Raw genomic sequence first — 18,701 nt, 5'->3', positions numbered from 1 at the left:
GTAGCGATGATAAAGCAGCGGAACATGTTGTGTTCAAGTGCTTAAGATCTCATTGTGAGTTCAGGGTAAGCTGCGTTGATAAATGGGGCAGGAAGTGATGCAGCTGACAGCAGGGAGCTGGACTTTGCTTTTGTTTTATTGCTGGGCAGCTCACACACCCAGCGATCACTTGGCTTGTTCGGGTCCACAGTTTCTCATCTGACACAAGTGAAGAGCAGAAAGAGGAGAAATACCAGGATTTTAAAACATTTTTAAAGATGTCTCGGTATCACAAGGCAGCAGTTGATGGCAACGTAGATCTGTTGAAGGAGGCCACAAGGAAGCACCTGAACACGGCTGATGATGATGGCATGACTCCCACCCTGCTGGCTGCTTTTCACGGACACGTCGATGCTCTTCAACTCATATGCAGCAGAGAGTAAGCATAATTGAACTTCTCTATTTCACACACCTTTGTCAGACAAAGTCCTTCTCATGAATTTAGATGTTGAAATTCTCACAATTTAAACAGATCAGTTTTCATTAAAGCTCGAAATGGCTTCTAAAGATCAAAAATCACCTAAGCGAAAGCAGATTCTACTAAAATGTTAACTTTTGATGGTTTATTTTGGCAATTGTTATTCACTACAGTGTCATGAAGAAAACTTTAATTTTGTACACTGGACTCCTCTCTCATCAGCTGACCTAAAAGTTTAGTCATCCAAATCCATCCTGTTAAACAATAAAGCTCTTTATCTTTGCATGCCCACCACCCCATCCCACTGTCAGGACAACAAAAGATGAACGAAAACACTCAGAGTTGATGGGTTTGAGAAATTTAACTGGAAGTAACCTGCTTATAATAGAGCATGTGGTCAAAAACATTTTCACAATTACAGCCAGAACTGAAATTTATGATAAAAAGAACCAGTAAATGTATCAATAACGTCTAGATAAATGTGACAAAAGTAGAAAAGAATTAAAATTTCTAATAGCTCATTGAGTATCTTCAACCTCACTCAGTTTTTAGAATATTGGTATTTTTACTAACATATTACTTAACATTTTTAGATTTCTGTTTGTATTCTTGGCGAGAAAGGTGGGAGGCTCATTGACAGCAAGGTGAGATCAGGAAGTGATAAGGCCTTACAGAATGTAGAAACAGATATGAGCAGGTTATGTATTGTTTTATGGAAACAGACTCCAACCAGCAGCACATTTATAGCTCTGCTCCAGTGGTTGTAATAAAACTTTATTGGCTGACAAGGTACACACTGAAGGTTGCCATAGCTTTTACAGAGAAACATTTAAACTTGTCATAATCAGTCATGTAAAACTGTAAGAAAAGTCTTTAAGAAATATTAGTGTACTCTGAAATTTGTTCCCCACATCTTTTGTATCTGATCACCTCAAAAAATAGATATGAACAAACATTTAGAACCATAAATGTGCATGTTCTACTTGTCTTGGTATTTCTTAACAGGCAATTTTCAATATTTTGAGTTCAAAAGGAGCATTAAGTTTATATACTTTGATATTAAATTTCTTTTCATTTTGGACAACTATCCAACTGCACCAAATTAAAGCTCAACAAGTACGGTAATCTCATTAACAGTGCCCTCAAGCATTCATACTCCTTTGATGCTTCCACTTTTTGTGACATATGAACCACAAGTTTTAATGCATATTTGGGGTCACCTAATGTGAAAGACCAAAACGAACCAAAACAAACTAGTGAAAAGTTGTAAAGTGGAGGGATGAGAATAAATTGTTTTATCTTTTTTTTTAGCATAGAAATCTGAAAAGTGTGTCATAGATTTTTAGTCTTTCCCCTTTACACTGACACATCTAGATACAATCCAGGGCAAATAAATGCTTCTATAAGTAACATAATTACTGTAGTGTAAATACAGTGTGTATTTTAAAACCTAAAGTCTTAAATTGCTGCAAAATGTACCTTTAGTTTTACTCAAATTCTATTTTAGGTTTTCTGCTTGTAGGAAAATGTAATAAAACAATGACTTATTTTCCTTTCACATCACTATTGTGTATTGGTCTATCATATACAAGACCATTAAATAAAATACACAGTTATAACCTGATATAAAAAGGCTCAAAGGGTTCGAATACTCTGTCTGGGTTATCACACTAACATTCTTTTACTGTGCAAATTATCTTCTTCATTCCAGAGCATTTACTGCTAAAACAGCACATTCTAACTTTGGGTGTAACCTCATGATGTAGGCAATAAGGGTACCTGATTTATGGTACTTATAGTATAAGTACCATAAATCAGCATATTAGCAATATTAATTACCCTAAGTCACAGTTTGTCTACCAAGTGAACTAGTATTTTTCTTGTTTTGCTTTATCAAGCAAACTGCTTTCAGGTTTAGGAAATTTTCAGCAATTTAAACCACAAATTCAGATTTGATTTCCCTCTCTCTTTGTGTTTCACAGAGGAGATCCCAACAAGAGTGACATCTGGGGAAATACGCCGCTACACCACGCATCTGCTAACGGCCACATGCACATCATCAGCTTTCTGGTGAACTTCGGAGCCAATCTTTTTGCCCTGGACAATGATTTCCACACACCTATGGACGTTGCTGCGTCTCGAGGCCACATGGACTGTGTGCGATTTCTGGATGACGCCGCCTCACAACAAACCAACCAAAACCCTAAAAAGGTCGCCAACGTCAAGAAGGAAGCCCAGAAAGAGGCAGAGAGACGAGTGAAACTCTATGAGAAGGTGAAGAAAAAGCACCAAAACAAGATGGATAGAATGAGCCGCGGAGGAAGCGTGAATGGGTCGGTTTCTGAGGCAAGCATGGGATCAGGTTTCTCAGATGATGGCACAATGAGGAGTGAGCAATTCTCCAAACTTATTGCTGCAGACAAATCAGGCTCTGTTACAGCTAGAGTTAAAGGCACTCTCCAGAAGATGGGAAAGAAAGAGAAGGGTACACTGCAGAGATCAGGAGGAGATGGGAATGTTATTTTCCGTAGGCAGGAGAATGAATCCTCTGACAAACCAGAGTTTCTGGATGTCTTTGAAGAACAAGATGAGAGTGATCCAGTCAGCGGAGAGATGGAGGGATATGAAGATGATGACTCCAGAGACGAGCCAAGCGAAGTCAAACAATCCATCTTTAACCGACCTGGCTTTGGAGGCCTGATTTTTATGAAGAAGATGAACATGGAGACAGAAGATGTTGTCCCCACAGGGAATAATGAAAGTCTTGGTTACCTCGTTGAGAACCAGTTGTTTGAGGCAGATGAGGACGCAGCTGGCTTTGAGGAGGCTGGTGATGGTGACCTTCCTTGGGATCAAGAAGATCTGGGACTGGATGATGACGAAGATGAGGAAATGTCTCCTTTGGCGGTCTTCTTGTCAACCATCTCCTTGCCAGAATTTGCCCCCGCTTTCAAAAGAGAGCACTTGGACTTGGAGGCGCTCATTCTTTGCTCTGATGATGACCTGAAAGGCATTCGCATCCAGTTGGGACCCAGGAAGAAGATCTTGGAAGCTGTTGCTCGCAGAACAAAGGCAATGGAAAACCCTGGCGCCATAAAGGACAGCAGCTTGTGATCTACATATCCATCATATTAAAATTGTGTTGTTGCAGATTAAAATGAAACTGAACATTTTGTAGAGTTTGATTTTCTGTATTGTACTGAAGATGATTCTTTAAACTCTTCCCATAAACACTTTTTATTTTGAAAGCTATGAAGCATAGTGTACAGCCTACATTTATACATAACAACCAGTGTGAATCTTAGTTAAATTCTCTACAGACAAAAATGTATTTTGATGAGTAGCAGGACATTGCAGATACATAGATGAGATGTACTAATTCAGAATTGCCAGGGATTTAACTTAAATGTTTGAGGTGCACTAAGTCATAAATCATTTGACTATTTTGATCATTTTATCAATAAACTACATGTATATTCAAACAATATGTCTCATTGTTATATTTAAACCTTGGCCACAGAAGGACTGAAGATTAAGCTTCACTGGTTAAATGTACCTGGGCCCAAACCGAGCAGGTTGAAATGCAAGAGCATCATACATTTTGAAGGTTTGATTTCCAAGTTAGTAATTATTTACATATATATATATGTGTGTGTGTGTGTGTGTGTGTGTGTGTGTGTGCGTGTGTGCGTGCGTGCGTGCGTGTGTGTGTGTGTGTGTGTGTGTGTGTGTGTGTGTGTGTGTGTGTGTGTGTGTGTGTGTGTGTGCGTGTGTGTGTGTGTGTGTGATAAAATAGGCATAAAATATGTCTTTGATTCAAACTCTGGATAAAAAAGACAACCCATATCAACACAAAATAAGGCCTGAGTAAATCAACAACTTCTTCAATACAAAAACATTTTTTTTATTGGTCCTACAAAATAAAATCTAAATACCACTACAAAGCCTTCTTCAAACATTTAAACAGATATTGAATTAAAATACAAGTTAAAAATGGAGGGAAAAGCTTAATGCCAAAACTGAATAAAAAATTAGTTCAAGAAATTATCAGCAGGTGGGTGTGCACACAGTGCAAGCAGGTTATTTCACTGTTTTAGTTTTTTAAACCCAGTTTTGTTCCTTGTTACAGATTTATTTGCTGTTTGTGGTTATTGTACAGCAGCCGAGCTTTCTGTCTCTTGATAATTGTCACAGTAGATAAAGCTTTGAAATGATTTATCTAAGCCATCATACAGGAATGTCTACACCTTTGAGCCCCTGTACATACAGTAAATATTAAAAAGTTGCATTTTATGTACTGCAATGCCCCGGCTATTTTTGGTAACTGTTACTAAGAGCCGCGGATCAGTGGAAAGTGAGCCGGAAGCTGCAGAACCCTACAATAAACGAATAACTAATTATGAACCGTAAGCATCTATTCTTCCAAAGGATACTTTGAACCAGGGAGCCGAGCTCAAAGAGCTAATGACATTTTGCCAGAACACTGGGTATAATTTAAAGGGACGACGCCAAACAGGAAATACTTCAAGGTGAACCGTCTTGACTAAGCAAAGGCCTCTCGAAATATGATTGGTGGTTAGTTTCTGACGACCTCAGTGATTGGTCATCACTGTCACAGGGATGTAACCTCAGCTGATCCAATCACCGAGCAGCTTGGCGTTTATAGTGGAGATGGGCGAGGCTTCAGTTGAGAGGCGTAGCTGAAACTGGTTTGTCTTGTATGTGGGAGAGTATTCCTTCTGTTCCTGTCACGACTATGTTTTTCAGGTGTTTTATGTGAGTATTTAAATTTCAGCGTATTTGATAGCTTATGTTTGTTCATGTTATGCGTGGTCTCCGACATCAGGAGAGGTTTAGGTCGACCTAAAGTAGCTTCTTTTCCCTGGTGAATCTGAGCTAAGCCTAATTAGTGAGATTGCCTTTGGGCTTCTGTACGTTCAACGTTCATGTTTATTTAGATTTAATTCTAGTTTATGCTAACTTTTAAGGGTGATACTTCAGACGTTTTTTTTTTTTTATAAATCATGGTGTAAGCTGTAGTTTAAGTCAAACATAACTGTATTTTACCTCAGGAGTGCCTAACAAGGTCACAAATGGCTGAAGTAATACCCGTCGGCTCCCCCTTGCTCTTGCCATCCGTCATGAACGCCATCTTCCAGGCTCCGGAGGACTCAGGCACCGCCGCTGCTAGCCCTCCCGCGGACCCTCAGAGCGGGGAGGACTACTTGTTTCTGGAAACCACTCATCCCAACACAGTCCTACGGGGCCTGAACAGCATGCGGCTTAACAAAGCCTTCTGTGATGTGACTCTGTGCTGTGGAGGACAGGAGTTCCCTTGCCATCGCATTGTACTTGCATCCTTTAGCTCCTACTTCCAGGTGGACATCTCTTAGGGTCACAAATTGCACGTGATGTACTATAAAATACTGCATTTTGAGCTTTTCGTTCTCCCTCTCTGCAGGCAATGTTTTCAGCTGACTTGCTGGAGTCCAAGCAGGAACGTGTTGCCATTAACGGAGTTGAGCCCCAGATGATTGGCAAGCTGGTGACCTATGCCTACACATCTCAGATCTTCATCACTAAAGCAAACGTACAAGTAAGCGATCCCTCTTTTTTTGTTGCCTTTTTCCAACCAGAATCACTTCTGACGACGGATTTTGCTCCTGTGTAGGCGCTTCTGGCAGCGGCCAATTTATTGGACGTGATGGCTGTTCGAGAGGCTTGCTGTCACTTTATGGAGCGTCAGATGGACGAGACAAACTGTGTGGGAATTCACTGCTTTGCCGAGGCCCATTCCTGTAAGTTGCTGGAGAAACGTAGTATGGAGTACATTCTGGAGAACTTCAGCACTGTTTATCAACAGGTGATGACATACAATTTTGCCAATTCTTAGTCGGATTTGATTTAAAAAATAAAAATGTGCTAATCGCTGTGATCCTTTGTGTATTCTTCTTGCTCCAGGAAGAGTTTTTATCTCTCTGTGTGGACAAACTTACAGAAATCATCTCTAGCGACCTTCTCGATGTTCCTAAAGAGGAGATGGTGTTTGAGGCCGTCATGTTGTGGTTGAATAAATGTCCTTCTCGCAAGCAGGGGTTTGAAAAGGTAATGTTTCTTTGAGATTTGGCAACGTTTGAGTTTTTATTGTGTTTTCCATAAAATTAAATTGTTGCGATTACACCTGTTTCATTTGACAATATGGACAAATACAGTGTTTTGAGGAGAATACATGTTATATATGCCTGCCCTTAAGGTGTCATCTGAAGGCTTATTTGCTCCCGTTGGAGCTTTTCACAGAATTTTTTTACAGGTTGTAGTCATAATTTTTTTCTTTTTTTAGTATATAAAACTGATTTGGACTTCTACCTTTTTGTATGAAGATTTGTAGTGGTTTCAAGGTAAAAGGAAACACTCAATTAAAAACATAATGTATTGTCTAATAAAAGATGTCCCTCCTTTTGTTTGTTCCTCTAAGGTGCTCGAGCACATCCGCCTGCCTCTCATCAGCCCTTACTACCTCCATGACCTAATTGAGTCTTTAGATGTCGTAAAAGAGAACCAGGCTTGTCAGAAGCTCATTTCTGAGGCCAAGGACTACCTGCTGCTGAAGGATCGCCGAGGAGAGCTCTACAGCTCCCGAGCAAGGCCACGTAGATCCACAGGTACAGGTAGCTGCATCTGTAACTCGGGCTCCTAAAGGAATGAGATCTATCTGTAAAATCTGAATTGCCAGAAGACATTCTAAAGTAAGGTGCCCAGGGGAGGTGTCTTCTGGGTGTAGTTTTAGTTTTGTGTTTGTTTTTTTGTTTTTTTTTCTTCAAAATGTTAAACATTATTCCTATCAGAGCAACTTCTTTGATGCGTCAACCACTTGACTTGCGGTAGACAATGTGCTTCTGTACAGATGGAACTTCTACCTTTCTTTCAACAAAGGCTTTCTGCCTTTAAATGGTTGTGCTGATGATGGATTTTCCAACCTGAGGTTATGGATGTCTGCTACTACTGCGGCATTACCCTAAGCCTACCATGTGCTCCTCTGGTTACTGCTCCCTTCCCCTCCTTGGTCAGTTTATGTTGACCACCATGCCTTCATAGATGTTACAATTACTTTTTTCAAATTATTTCAGGTGGCTGAAAATGTTTCTGTTATTGTTTGAAGCAGTAAATTGTCTCCCATGGACAGAAGTTTGGGACCACCACAAAATGAAAGATGGAAGACATTTTCTTTACAGTTTCCTCAAGAAGAAAGTTGGAAGGAGTTGGTGATCCAATAAAAAAAAAAAATCTGACATTTGTAAAACTCGTTAGAAAAAGGCATCGTTACCCATTTAGTTACACTGTAAGGTTTAAAATGATATGCACAGATGGCACTGGCTTTTAATCTTCAGATCTAATTGATAAACTTTAAATATGTTTATTAAAAATACTTAAATACATTTTTATATTGGCATTAGCAGAGAAAGGGAAATTACTGCAAGCTATCACATTTTAAATTCAACCAAGAAAGAAAAAAAAAAACAAACCAAGAATATGTTGGGAATTAATTTTTGAAATGAAAACTGTTTTGTGATTATGTCATTGAATTAATAATCACACAGGCCTTTGACTTGACAAGCATTATATTTTTAGATGTCGGCACATCCTAAAGCCATAACCTCTTGTACTTGTTGCCGTGCCAACAGGAACTGTTGCGGTAATAGTAACTGTTGGCGGGGAAGACGACAAGGTGGTGCTGCGCAGTGTCGAGAGTTTTGATCCCACGACCAACATTTGGAAGAACCTAGCATGCCTTCCTTTCGCAGTCAGCAAACATGGGCTTGTTGTCTCAGGTGAGGTGCAGACTCATTTATCCATTATTAAATAAGATACTGCACTGAATCCTCTCCAGAATTGTTTGTTTTCATGTTCCTCTTCCATCCTTTTGCAGACTCAACTCTGTATTTGGCAGGGGGAGAGTTTCCTGATGGCTCAGCAAGCAGAGAGATGTGGCGTTATGACCCCTGCTTCGACTCCTGGATGGAGATGGCTCCCATGAATGTAGCTCGTTCCGAGTTGGGTAGGAAAACCTCAGAATGATGCATTATATTCTACCGTGTTCTAACAACTTACCCATAACAAGTTAGCGTAATACAAATCAGTTGATTTGTATTAAAGCACAATTTATTCCATCAAAGGAATTTTAGAAACTGCAACCTAAAGAGCAGATTTATAAGTAGGTATTTTTATGGGGTTAGAAAAACTTTTAAGACAAAGCAGTCAGATTTACCAGACTTTACAGTGATTATCTCTAAGATTACACAAAAGCCTATATGAAAAATTACTTAAAGATAAATGTATTAAATCAAACGCAAATAAACAGAAGTTGCTGAAATTACTAGAAGAGGATTGCGATCTCTAAAATTGATGCTGCTTCTTTCGCCTGAGTTATTCTGACCATGTTTGTGTGGTGCAGTTATAATAAAAGCTTATTAACAGTGCAGAAACCTGTTTCAGGTCTGGTCATGCTGGATGGCTTTGTTTATGCCGTCGGCGGATGGGAGGGCCGAGGTCGTCTGGACTCGGTGGAGTGCTACAATCCCCACACAAACTCCTGGCAGTTCACGCCGTCAGTAAAAATGGCCGTTACCAGTCCTGCAGTGGTAGCCCTGGATGGTCTGCTATATGTTACTGGTAGGAAACTGGTGCATGTGCTTCTTAATGAATATTTAATTATAAAAATACGTGTATAAAAATTTTCTGTTGATGCTGGTAGGTGGTGCAGTTCTTGAGGATGGAGACGGCACTGACCTTGCCCAAGTTTACAACCCAAAAACCACAGTGTGGACTGAGGTCGCTCCAATGCAGATTGCACGCTCGGGTTCAGCTGCTTGTACGCTCAAAGGGAAGCTATACGTTATAGGTAATAATCATTCCTCTATCTTTGAAGGTTTGTTGTTTTTTTCCAGATTGGAGTCGTTTTTGATTAATTGATTACTTTTCAGGTGGATGGCATGCCTCTACAGAGAACACAGATAAAGTCGAGTGTTTTAACCCAAAGACCAACCAGTGGACTATGTGCGCTCCAATGAAGGAACGCCGCTACCGGCCAGGGGCGGCTGTAGTGGACGGAAAGATTTATGTCTTAGGAGGCGAAGAGGGTTGGGACAGGTAAGCTGATTTTTTTTTTTTCAGTTTTATATTTTAATCACAGTTCTTAGAAGCTACATGTGAGTGCACTTTTTTGCTGTTTTGTTTAATGCTATTAATTTTTTGTACAGATATCATGACACTATTGAGCGGTACTGTGAAGAAACTGATACTTGGGAGATTGTTGGGGAGATGCCTACCAGTCGCAGCTGGCTCAGCTGTGCATCTCTCCAGCTGAGGAAGAATGTCCACATATGCAGCCGTCCTGGTACACCAAGCGAAAATTAAATCAGGACAATGAAGGGAGACCCTGCTGTGGTTTTTAATCTTTTGCACACTGAATGTCAGCAGTGTCCCATCATGCTTGAAAGGTGTTGAGGCTTCTCAACCAAGAAGCCTGAAGGACTTGGCAAAACAGTGAATTTTCATGTGGGATCTAGACAAAAATGCCTTTTGGAGTTAGCCTTGGACACTTGGGTTACTCCAGGATACTTTCATACAGGATCTCAAGTTACTGCGACCCACAGTCTAGTCTGCAGTTGGAACTCGTGCTCTGTTCAATGTTGATGTGTTTAAGGAACCCTTGTTATGTCTGGGCACCTCATACTGAAGATGTTCCTGCCCAACATAGTGTATTTTTCTATTGTAATGTATTTTGGAGATTACCAGTCTAAAGATGGTTGACTTCTGTGGGATCTATTATATTGTGAATATTTTTAAAGCTTGCCTGTGGGAGAAAAAATAACCTGTGAGCAGTCTTTTGAAATTGAACTTTGTACTTTTAAATGATTGTCTTTTTAACCTGTGATGTGTAGAATATATTTTTGTAATGTTGTGAGTCCTTCATGTTGGTGAATTTATGTAGAGTTCATTTACAGTAAATAAATAGCTTTATTATAAATGGGTGGGGTTTCTTTTGTGTTTTATATTTGACTCTGAATATTAAAGTTTGCGGATTTTGGTGAGCAAACTGAAAGAAAACACTACAACTTAAATGATCTTTTTTCAATATATAGTATTACCCGAAAAATAATTGAAATTATAACTTGCAATTGGTTGCACTGGATTTGATTCAAGTGTGAGAGTAAATGGGGTCGAATGCAAAAACACAATTTGGCTTTCAGATTTATATTTGTAGGGAAATATTGAAAATCACACAGCATGTTCCTTTTACTTAACAATTAGCACTTTCTATTGTCATATTCACTGAAGCTGTTGGTTATAATGAAACAGTATGTGGAAGAGTGAGTTAACTTAGTTTCTTGGAGGGGGCAAGAACATTTCTCATACAAATTTACCCTTTCCCAAACAACTTAACCAAAAACATGTTACAGTATGAGATGGGGGAGATAAAGATTTTTATAGGCAAGTAATAAAACTCTTTCTTATTAGACATCTACATTTTGAAAACTTTATTAAAACAAATTAAAGCGTGCTTGTGACATTTGGATGTTTTCAAATCATTAAGGGATAACCATAATTAATTTTTAGGTCACTTTTTTCCTCATTTACCATATCAAAAATGCAAAATATTTGTCTTGGAGAAATACCTTTTTCATTATTTCTTTAGTAAAATAGAAATAAATTGTGCCTCTAGGAGTCGCTGTTCCTTCTGCACATCTTGGCTTCTCTGAAACAGGAATGTGAGATTAGAGCTGGTTTAAATAAAAGTAAATACAGTAAAGTGCTTGTCAGTTCACCGTATCCAGAAACACAAATCAGCCAGGCTGTCAGTGTGCAGACTGTATGCAAAAATATATTTGACTGCAAAAAACAACTTTAACAATATTTTCAACAAAATATTTGCTGTTTTTCATCTGTATTTCCTGTGATGTCACACATGGACCATGCAGCCACATATCATAAGCATGTTACTTCTGGCTTGTAGAGAAGTCTTAAAAAATGTTCATAAAAAAACCCCAAAAAACTGGCATTTTATTTTGAAAAACGGAGGGGGTCAGAGGGCGCAGTGCATTGTGGGTCAGGCCGCCGCCATATGTGTCTTTCTGCCGGCTGAAGGAGAGAGCTGGGAGTCATGAAAGGAGTCCGCTCACTGAATCATTTCTCGGTCAGTTGTGTGTCTTTTACTCTATGACCAACATAATAATTCAGGTTTACATGCATTTCGTTCTTTTTCTCAACCTGCTTATGAGCTGACACAGCATTTAGCTACCCTCTGTTAGCACGCTGGCTAATTAGCTTCCCTAATGTTTAGATAAACCAGGATATACTTGGTCTCTGTAACTAGATAATTTAAACACAAGATCATTCACAAAATACGAGTGGTCGTTCATGAAATCCATATCAAATCCCGTAAAGTACATTTAGAAAACTGATAGAGGGAGTTCAACTTGGTTTTGTTTTTTTTTGCTCAGCTGGATGCAACCTGAAGGTCATCTCTGAGCTGGTTTCCCTGTGAAAGATTATCACAATGAAATATTCAGAGTACAATATTTTGACTTCAACTAAGTGATACCCTGACAGTTATCTTAGGTTATGTTTACAGAAGAGATGTTGTTATTGTCCAGAAAAGGCTGTGAGGGATTTTCAGGTGAAGAACGTTCAGTATTACCACCTGCTATGGCTTCAATGTAAAAAGAAAACAACAACAAAACACAGATCTGTGGATTTTACTCTCATTGACACGGACAGCTGAATTTATTGCTTTATGTAGAAAATATTTACAAAAGAAAAATAGTAAATATTAATTCATGTTAATTTATCTATCAAATCATATGTAAAATTATTTGCATGCCTTAAACTGTCAACTTTATATTTGGCTTTAAAAAATAGGCCAAAACGAGTTAGTTCATAATTATAATGTGGAGGGACAATTATTGTTTTTAACTTTTTTTTTTATGAATAAAAGTAAAAAATAAAAGGAGTGGCATGCATTTGTATTCTGTCCCCTTGTGTCAAGCTTTTGCATTATCATTTTGCACTGTAGTTTCAGTCCTTTGGGACATGTCTCGACCAGTCTACACACTGAGTATTTGCTCTCTCTTTTCTGTAAACCATCTCACCCTCATCCAGATTGAATGGAAGTGTTCAAGCTTAGCCACAGATTTTCAATTGGATTAAGATTTTGGCTTTGCCTTTGGAAGCAGAGATTTAATGCTTGAAATATTACAGCTAACAAAAGGTTGCATACAGGCACTCTTATAGTTTTAATATTGCTATGACTATAATTAGCCATTAGAAAAGTCATAACATATTTTAATTAACTACATTTTGGGTTTTCATTAGCTGTTAAAAATAAAAACTTAAATTTTACTAGTGGCATTAAATGTATTTGATTTATGGATTGTGAATTTAACACATATTTAGGGTTCTCTGTTCATATTTCTCACAGAAACGCTGCTACGCCTCTGCCAGGCGGGGCCAGACTCTAACTGAACCCTTTTCAAATGTGAAACCTGCCCAAGCTGCACCTTTTTCTCCTCAAGATGTGCAAGTATGTGCTGCTCTCTTAAATGTTTGAGTATTTTTATGTGTTTTAATGGGAAGTGTAGTTTGCCAATCAGTGACATTGGAAATTAGCAATTGATTATAGGCTCCCAATAAAAAAAAAAAATTCTGCTTCCTCAGGTGTCGAAACTCCCAAATGGGCTGGTGATAGCGTCGGTGGAAAACTACTCCCCTTTGTCAAGAGTCGGGGTGTTTATAAGAGCTGGGAGTCGCCATGAGAATTCGGAGAACCTGGGAGTCTCTCATGTGCTTCGGCTTGCTGCTAACCTGGTAATACATACAGGAGTTAGTGAGTGATACTCCAAACATATCACTGTTTAGGTCTATTATTTAATCTGAAGCAAATTATTTAGTCCAAATTAATCCAATCCCTTATAAAGTAGGTCTAGGTGCAGTACCGCTTTTATATTTTCACAGGTCATTGAAGTTTTATCAGCATCTCATTGAAGCTGAAAGTGTCCTTTTTTTTGGGTAGACCACAAAGGGAGCATCTGCTTTCAAGATTTGTCACGGTGTGGAGGCTCTGGGAGGAAGCCTGAGGTAAATATGGTCTCTCTACATGCAGTTTCTTTTCTTATTAAAATAAAGCATGACAATTTGACTTAACTGTGCTCTCATTTGTTTACACCCAGTGTGACAGGGTCGAGAGAAAATATAATCTACTCCGCAGACTGCCTGAGAGATGACCTGTATGTTGCTTTGCTTCTGTTTTTTGACATACTATGCGTAGCTTACTAAAAGGTTCTCAAAACTACAGTTATTGATTTGTGTTTGACCTGTATCGTAGAGGTTCGTTGCTGGACTTTCTGGGCAACGTGACTACAGCTCAGGAGTTTCGGCCGTGGGAGGTGGACGAGCTGACATCCAGGGTGAAGATTGACAGGGCTCTGGCTCAGCAGTGTCCACAGATAAGTGCGTATCAACCATCCAACTCCTACAAGTTCTACTGTATCCTGTTGACATTTAAAAGTGTATTTTTCGTTTAATAAAACCTTGCAGTATGCATTGCAAAAATATTCATACCCCTTTTCACATTTTGCCACGACCACATAATTGAGAAGTTGAAGGAAACTTATTGGTTTGGGGAACATTTTGGAAGTCTTTTGGAACATGTCTCTACCAGCTTTACTCATCAAGGGTTTTTCCCAATTCGTCTTCCTAAAAAGCTCCATCAGATTGGATGCAGTTGTCAGGTTTTTCCACAGATGTAGGTATGATCTTTGACTAGGTCATTCTAACATGTCCTGCTGGGAACTGACCTTCCCAGCAGGACATGTTAGATAGATTTGAGACTGCCACAGTCTCAAATCTATGGCAGCCTCAAACAGCTTTTCAGCCGGGATTGCCTGGTATTTAGCTCCATTCAAATTGCCCATCAGCATGATGCTGCCACCACCATGTTTTACCATGGTGGTTGTAATTCAGTGACATCATGCACAGTTTGTAATGAAAGTTCAATCTCCAGTTAAGGTACCTCCTTCCAGATGTTTGCTGTGTTGAGGCAACCATATAACAGGAATTATTACACCCTTCTTTCATCTATGGCTTTCTCTTCCAGAGTTGCTTGGATATCCTATCCTCTTTTCCTAAAAGTTGCTTCTCTGTTTTCCTTTGAAGGTGTAATTGAGAAGTTGCATGAAGCAGCATATAAGAATGCCTTGTCCAACTCTCTGTACTGCCCTGACTTCATGGTTGGTCGTATCTCCTCTGAACAGGTTTGGATCTGTTTTATTTTGTTTAAACTAAATTGTGATTTACACCATTCTATGCCACTTTGTAAGCAAATGATTAATATGAATGTCTGTGCCTGGTGAAACGGTGAAAAAGCAGTGCTTGGTAGTTGATGTGTGGCTCTCACACACTTTTCCTGCCCTTTCTCCTCCCCTGTAGCTCCACTCCTTTGTTAAGGATAATTTCACCACTGGCAGAATGGCCCTTGTAGGAGTAGGTAAGTGTTGTCTTGTCTGTGCTGCTTTACTCACCTCACTCTACTCTAGCTTCCTAACAAGTTTTCAGCTTTGCTGATGTGTGCGTTTGACTTATTTGGTTTCTGTCTAATAATGCACAAAGGCATTCCAGAGTCTAAACCTGGACGTCTGTCTAATTCATGTGTCCAGGTGTCAATCACTCTGTCCTGAAGCAGGTGGGTGAGGGTCTTCTGAGCACTCGCAGTGGAGCCGGAGCACCTGTTGCTAAAGCAGCTTACCATGGAGGTAAAGGCTTGTATAAAGCGGGAAAGAAAAAGACATATATTTACTGCAGTTTTTTTTAATGAACCTCTAATTAGGCAGCCATATTCACAGATATTCAGATTTTCCTTTTTTGAGTGGAAGCATACAACTTTAACTATTAATTAATGAATTAACTGACTGCATGAGTTAGAATTTATTGTGACTTTTCTCCAATCCATAGAGGACCAGATTTAAACATATAGATGCATCACCCCTAATGTTTGTTTAATGTCCCTAAGCAAGTTGGAGAGAAAATTCATGGGGGTTTTTTGTACAGTGGAGAGGTGGGCCACAAAATATTGTTACTTCCTATCAGAGGAAGCAAGTTTGTAAAATTTAAAAATTCATTTGAAATTAAAACTTGCGGGGGTTATTAATCATTTTGGGATGAACTGAAAATTTTTAGCATGTGCATGTATAATTTTGATCCATGAGAGAAAATCCATGATTACACCTAGCTTTGGTTCTTGAAATTAATTGGTTGCAAAATCATTTCATCCTGGAAAAAGACAGCTTTAGCTTTCAATACTTGGATTTAATTGGTCTGGACATAATCGGATTGATTTCTTTTTTTAAATGAGTTGAATTGGTTTGTTGTGAATTGCTGCTATATAAACAAACTATTTTAAATAAATTGATATTTATTAGCAGCTGTGCCATAACGTCTAAGCCAGATCTGAGATGAAAACTAGCCAATTTTAGCCTCCAGCTAAGCAGTTGGCGCCGATATGCAACAAATGTTCTCTTCTAAGTTTCGTTTACAGTTACATTCTGTGTGAAGGTGAACTGCGCGTGCAGAATAGAGATGACCTAGTCCACGCGCTGGTCGTTAGCGAGGGTGGTGTAATGGGCACAGCCGAAACCAATGCCTTCACCGTTCTGCAAAGGATTCTGGGAGCCAGCCTTCATGTGAAGCGGGGCTCCAGCATCACCAGTAAACTGAGCCAGGGGATTGCCAAAGCTACCGCTCAGCCATTTGATGTAAGCTGAAGAATAGTGATACTGTGCTGGCATCCTGTGAAACTGAACAACGCTCCTTTGTTTTCTGAGAAATGTGTGGTCAGCAGTTTTTTCTTTTTTCATGCAGCATGCTTTCTAATGATTGTGCCCTCTGGTTGTCTTCAGGCCACTGCTTTCAATGCCTCATACTCTGACTCTGGACTGTTTGGTGTCTATACCATTGCACAAGCTAACTCTGCCAGAGAGGTAAACAGCTAATTTCATCTCAGATAATCACAAAAGGCCAGGATGTCCTTTGAACATACCTCATCCTTGATAAATTTTTTTAATTCAGGTAATCAGAGCTGCCATTGCTCAGGTGAGAGGTGTTGCAGAGGGAAACGTAACAGAGGCAGACATCATCAGGGCAAAGTGAGCTCACTCAGAAAATTGAGTAATCATTCAGATGCAGACTTTGTAGCTGTTCTTAACCGTGTCTTTGTCTGCTGGAGCACAGAAACCAGGTGAAAGCAGAGTATTTGATGTCCATAGAGAGCTCTGAGGGCCTGCTGGAGGAGATCGGGGCTCAGGCTCTAAACACTGCAGCCTACCAGGCTCCTGAATCCGTCCTCCATGCTATCGATGCCATCACCAGGGCTGACATAGTTAAGGTAAGAGTTCAGAGAGCAAGGTATCATCCTCTACTTCAGTGATTCTTATTCTTTCCTTGTTTCATTCACTTAATGTGTCCAACGGAAGGTTGTTTTCAAACCACTGAGAAACAACATTTAGACAAACATTTCATAACTGATGTTTTGTTTATGTGCAACGCCTCCGCTTCCTCATTTGACCTCAGGTTTGTTGTCATGGTAACAGCACTGTAATGTGCTTCTCTTCTGAAAAGGCAGTTCATGTCCTTACCTTTTATCATCAGCTCTTAAATTTCTCTTCTTGAAATCTCTTTGTTTTGAAAAAGAAAATAATATATTTGTTGGAGACAATATTCAGTTAAATTTAACAAGTTTTTTCTTCTTTTTTTTTAACAAAGTGCATCTATAGATGTGGATAGCTTATTCAGATAGACTATTGAAAGCCTGATTTCTTAACCAACTTCATAAGTATTAGATGCTTAATATTTTTTTGAGATGATTCAAAATGATTGTGAAATATATCAATTAAATCATATCCCTAATGGTTCTTTCTTATCTTTGTAGGCTGCCAGAAAATTTGTTGATGGCAAGAAGACCATGGCCACAAGTGGACATCTTGTTAACACACCATTTGTAGATGAATTATGAAAAAGAAAATCATGTGAAGACCATTTATATCGCCAGTGTTGGTGCACTGGCATAAATAAGAGAAAACAAAGCGAGCTGCAGAATCATAAAGCATTTTATCTGTTTATCAGTGTAAATTAAAGTACAGGCAATTAAACAGCTGTTTGTCGGATAAAGTCTGCATCTTGATCTGAAATTGATCTTATTCTTATGTGATGGAGGTATGATGGATAAGACAACTACTCTTCTTTAAATAAAAATAGTCCATGCCAGCTTCTCACATGACATCAACACTTTGCAGACACGGGAAGTGGAAGCATTTTTGCTTTTATTCAGCATAAACTGTCAGCATGAAAATGTACTGTTTTGATCCTCGACCAGCGGAGGGACCCAAAAGCAAGCACAAGGATCAGCTCAGGTGTGAGAATGAGGGACGGTTAATCCAAATTTTTGCACCACGTTTGGTTGTTCTTTCTTCAGGTTTCACACCGGTCATATGTCTCTGACATTTATTAGTTCAGAGTGTCATCATTGTCAAAATGTACATAAAGAAAATAAAATCATTATAGATTCATTTTACTTTTGTGTTTTTACTTCTGTTTTTACATTTTTATGGTTGTTTGCTAAATGTTCTTAGATTTTATTTATTCTACATCTAATTTTCTGTTCTGAAAAACATGAAATACAATAAAATGAAAAAACATATTTTCATAAGAAATCGCTTAGAAAACCAAGGCAGCATTGAAAAACTAAAAGCCCATAGCAAGCTTTACAAAAATGCTCTACAAAAGTATTCCTGACCCATTCACATACAAACTTGCATAGAATATTTTATTTGGATTTTATAAGGTATACCAGTTCAAAAATAATGCATAGCTGTAGTGTGGAAGGAAAATATGTTTTTCTTTCACAAAAATATCCAAATATTAAGGAGTGAGTGCGTTTTTAGCCTCTCCTCTGCTACCCCTAAATATAATTTCATAGAACCTTACTGCTGTTAAGTGAAGACTTCAGATGTATCTTGAAGAACATTGCTGGTTTAAATCAGGGATAAATTACACAACAATATGCAAAGAGTATTTTTCAATCCACCATCTGAAAATGAATTGCAAACCACCAAGACGTGACTGCCCACCTAAGCTAATTGGGTGACTGGATAGAGCATTAATAGGAGTCATGGTTAATAAGGCCTTGATAACTGAA

The 18,701-nt window shown here is 38.9% G+C and overlaps 3 protein-coding genes across 5 annotated transcripts; all 3 read left to right on the top strand.

The window, feature by feature from the left end:
• Window positions 1–134: 134 nt before the first annotated feature.
• Window positions 135–3,936, top strand: anks4b (ankyrin repeat and sterile alpha motif domain containing 4B). The gene is made up of 2 exons (XM_005808868.2): window positions 135–418; window positions 2,440–3,936. Exons 1-2 carry the CDS (start codon window positions 258–260, stop codon window positions 3,569–3,571), a joined length of 1,293 nt encoding a protein of 430 aa, XP_005808925.1. The 5' UTR covers window positions 135–257; the 3' UTR covers window positions 3,572–3,936.
• A 1,203-nt stretch (window positions 3,937–5,139) lies between these two features.
• Window positions 5,140–10,484, top strand: LOC102225037 (kelch-like protein 20). 3 transcript variants are annotated; one of them, XM_005808867.3, is made up of 12 exons: window positions 5,140–5,233; window positions 5,530–5,835; window positions 5,919–6,053; window positions 6,129–6,320; window positions 6,419–6,562; window positions 6,933–7,119; window positions 8,140–8,286; window positions 8,385–8,513; window positions 8,951–9,127; window positions 9,210–9,356; window positions 9,439–9,604; window positions 9,715–10,484. In XM_005808867.3, exons 2-12 carry the CDS (start codon window positions 5,551–5,553, stop codon window positions 9,869–9,871), a joined length of 1,866 nt encoding a protein of 621 aa, XP_005808924.1. In that variant the 5' UTR covers window positions 5,140–5,233; window positions 5,530–5,550; the 3' UTR covers window positions 9,872–10,484. The 3 variants fall into 3 exon arrangements, with proteins under 3 accessions (XP_005808924.1, XP_023204150.1, XP_023204149.1); XM_023348382.1 differs by having other exon boundaries at window positions 6,933–7,125; window positions 8,406–8,513; XM_023348381.1 differs by having other exon boundaries at window positions 6,933–7,125.
• Window positions 10,485–11,560: 1,076 nt separating this feature from the next.
• On the top strand, window positions 11,561–18,076 carry LOC102224767 (cytochrome b-c1 complex subunit 2, mitochondrial-like). Its single transcript, XM_005808866.3, has 14 exons — window positions 11,561–11,651; window positions 12,936–13,037; window positions 13,172–13,321; window positions 13,527–13,591; window positions 13,684–13,740; window positions 13,839–13,963; window positions 14,669–14,766; window positions 14,942–14,999; window positions 15,169–15,264; window positions 16,064–16,263; window positions 16,408–16,488; window positions 16,577–16,653; window positions 16,739–16,892; window positions 17,436–18,076. Exons 1-14 carry the CDS (start codon window positions 11,619–11,621, stop codon window positions 17,517–17,519), a joined length of 1,380 nt encoding a protein of 459 aa, XP_005808923.1. The 5' UTR covers window positions 11,561–11,618; the 3' UTR covers window positions 17,520–18,076.
• The last annotated feature ends 625 nt before the right edge of the window (window positions 18,077–18,701 follow it).

Source organism: Xiphophorus maculatus, chromosome 16 (assembly GCF_002775205.1).
Source record: "Xiphophorus maculatus strain JP 163 A chromosome 16, X_maculatus-5.0-male, whole genome shotgun sequence".
NCBI classification, from domain to species: Eukaryota; Metazoa; Chordata; class Actinopteri; order Cyprinodontiformes; family Poeciliidae; genus Xiphophorus; species Xiphophorus maculatus.
The sequence above is the reverse complement of the archived record's forward strand: the minus strand, read 5'-3'. Positions and strand labels throughout refer to the sequence as shown.

Coding starts and splice junctions, on each gene's coding strand:
- LOC102225037 (XM_023348381.1), top strand. CDS start 5,551: ATGGCTGAAGTAATACCCGTCGGCTCCCCCTTGCTCTTGCCATCCGTC. Junction 5,836..5,918: donor CCTTTAGCTCCTACTTCCAG/GTGGACATCTCT, acceptor CCCTCTCTGCAG/GCAATGTTTTCAGCTGACTT. Junction 8,287..8,384: donor ACATGGGCTTGTTGTCTCAG/GTGAGGTGCAGA, acceptor ATCCTTTTGCAG/ACTCAACTCTGTATTTGGCA.
- LOC102224767 (XM_005808866.3), top strand. CDS start 11,619: ATGAAAGGAGTCCGCTCACTGAATCATTTCTCG. Junction 13,322..13,526: donor TTCGGCTTGCTGCTAACCTG/GTAATACATACA, acceptor TTTTTTGGGTAG/ACCACAAAGGGAGCATCTGC. Junction 13,964..14,668: donor TCAGCAGTGTCCACAGATAA/GTGCGTATCAAC, acceptor TTTCCTTTGAAG/GTGTAATTGAGAAGTTGCAT.
- anks4b (XM_005808868.2), top strand. CDS start 258: ATGTCTCGGTATCACAAGGCAGCAGTTGATGGCAACGTAGATCTGTTG. Junction 419..2,439: donor CAACTCATATGCAGCAGAGA/GTAAGCATAATT, acceptor TGTGTTTCACAG/AGGAGATCCCAACAAGAGTG.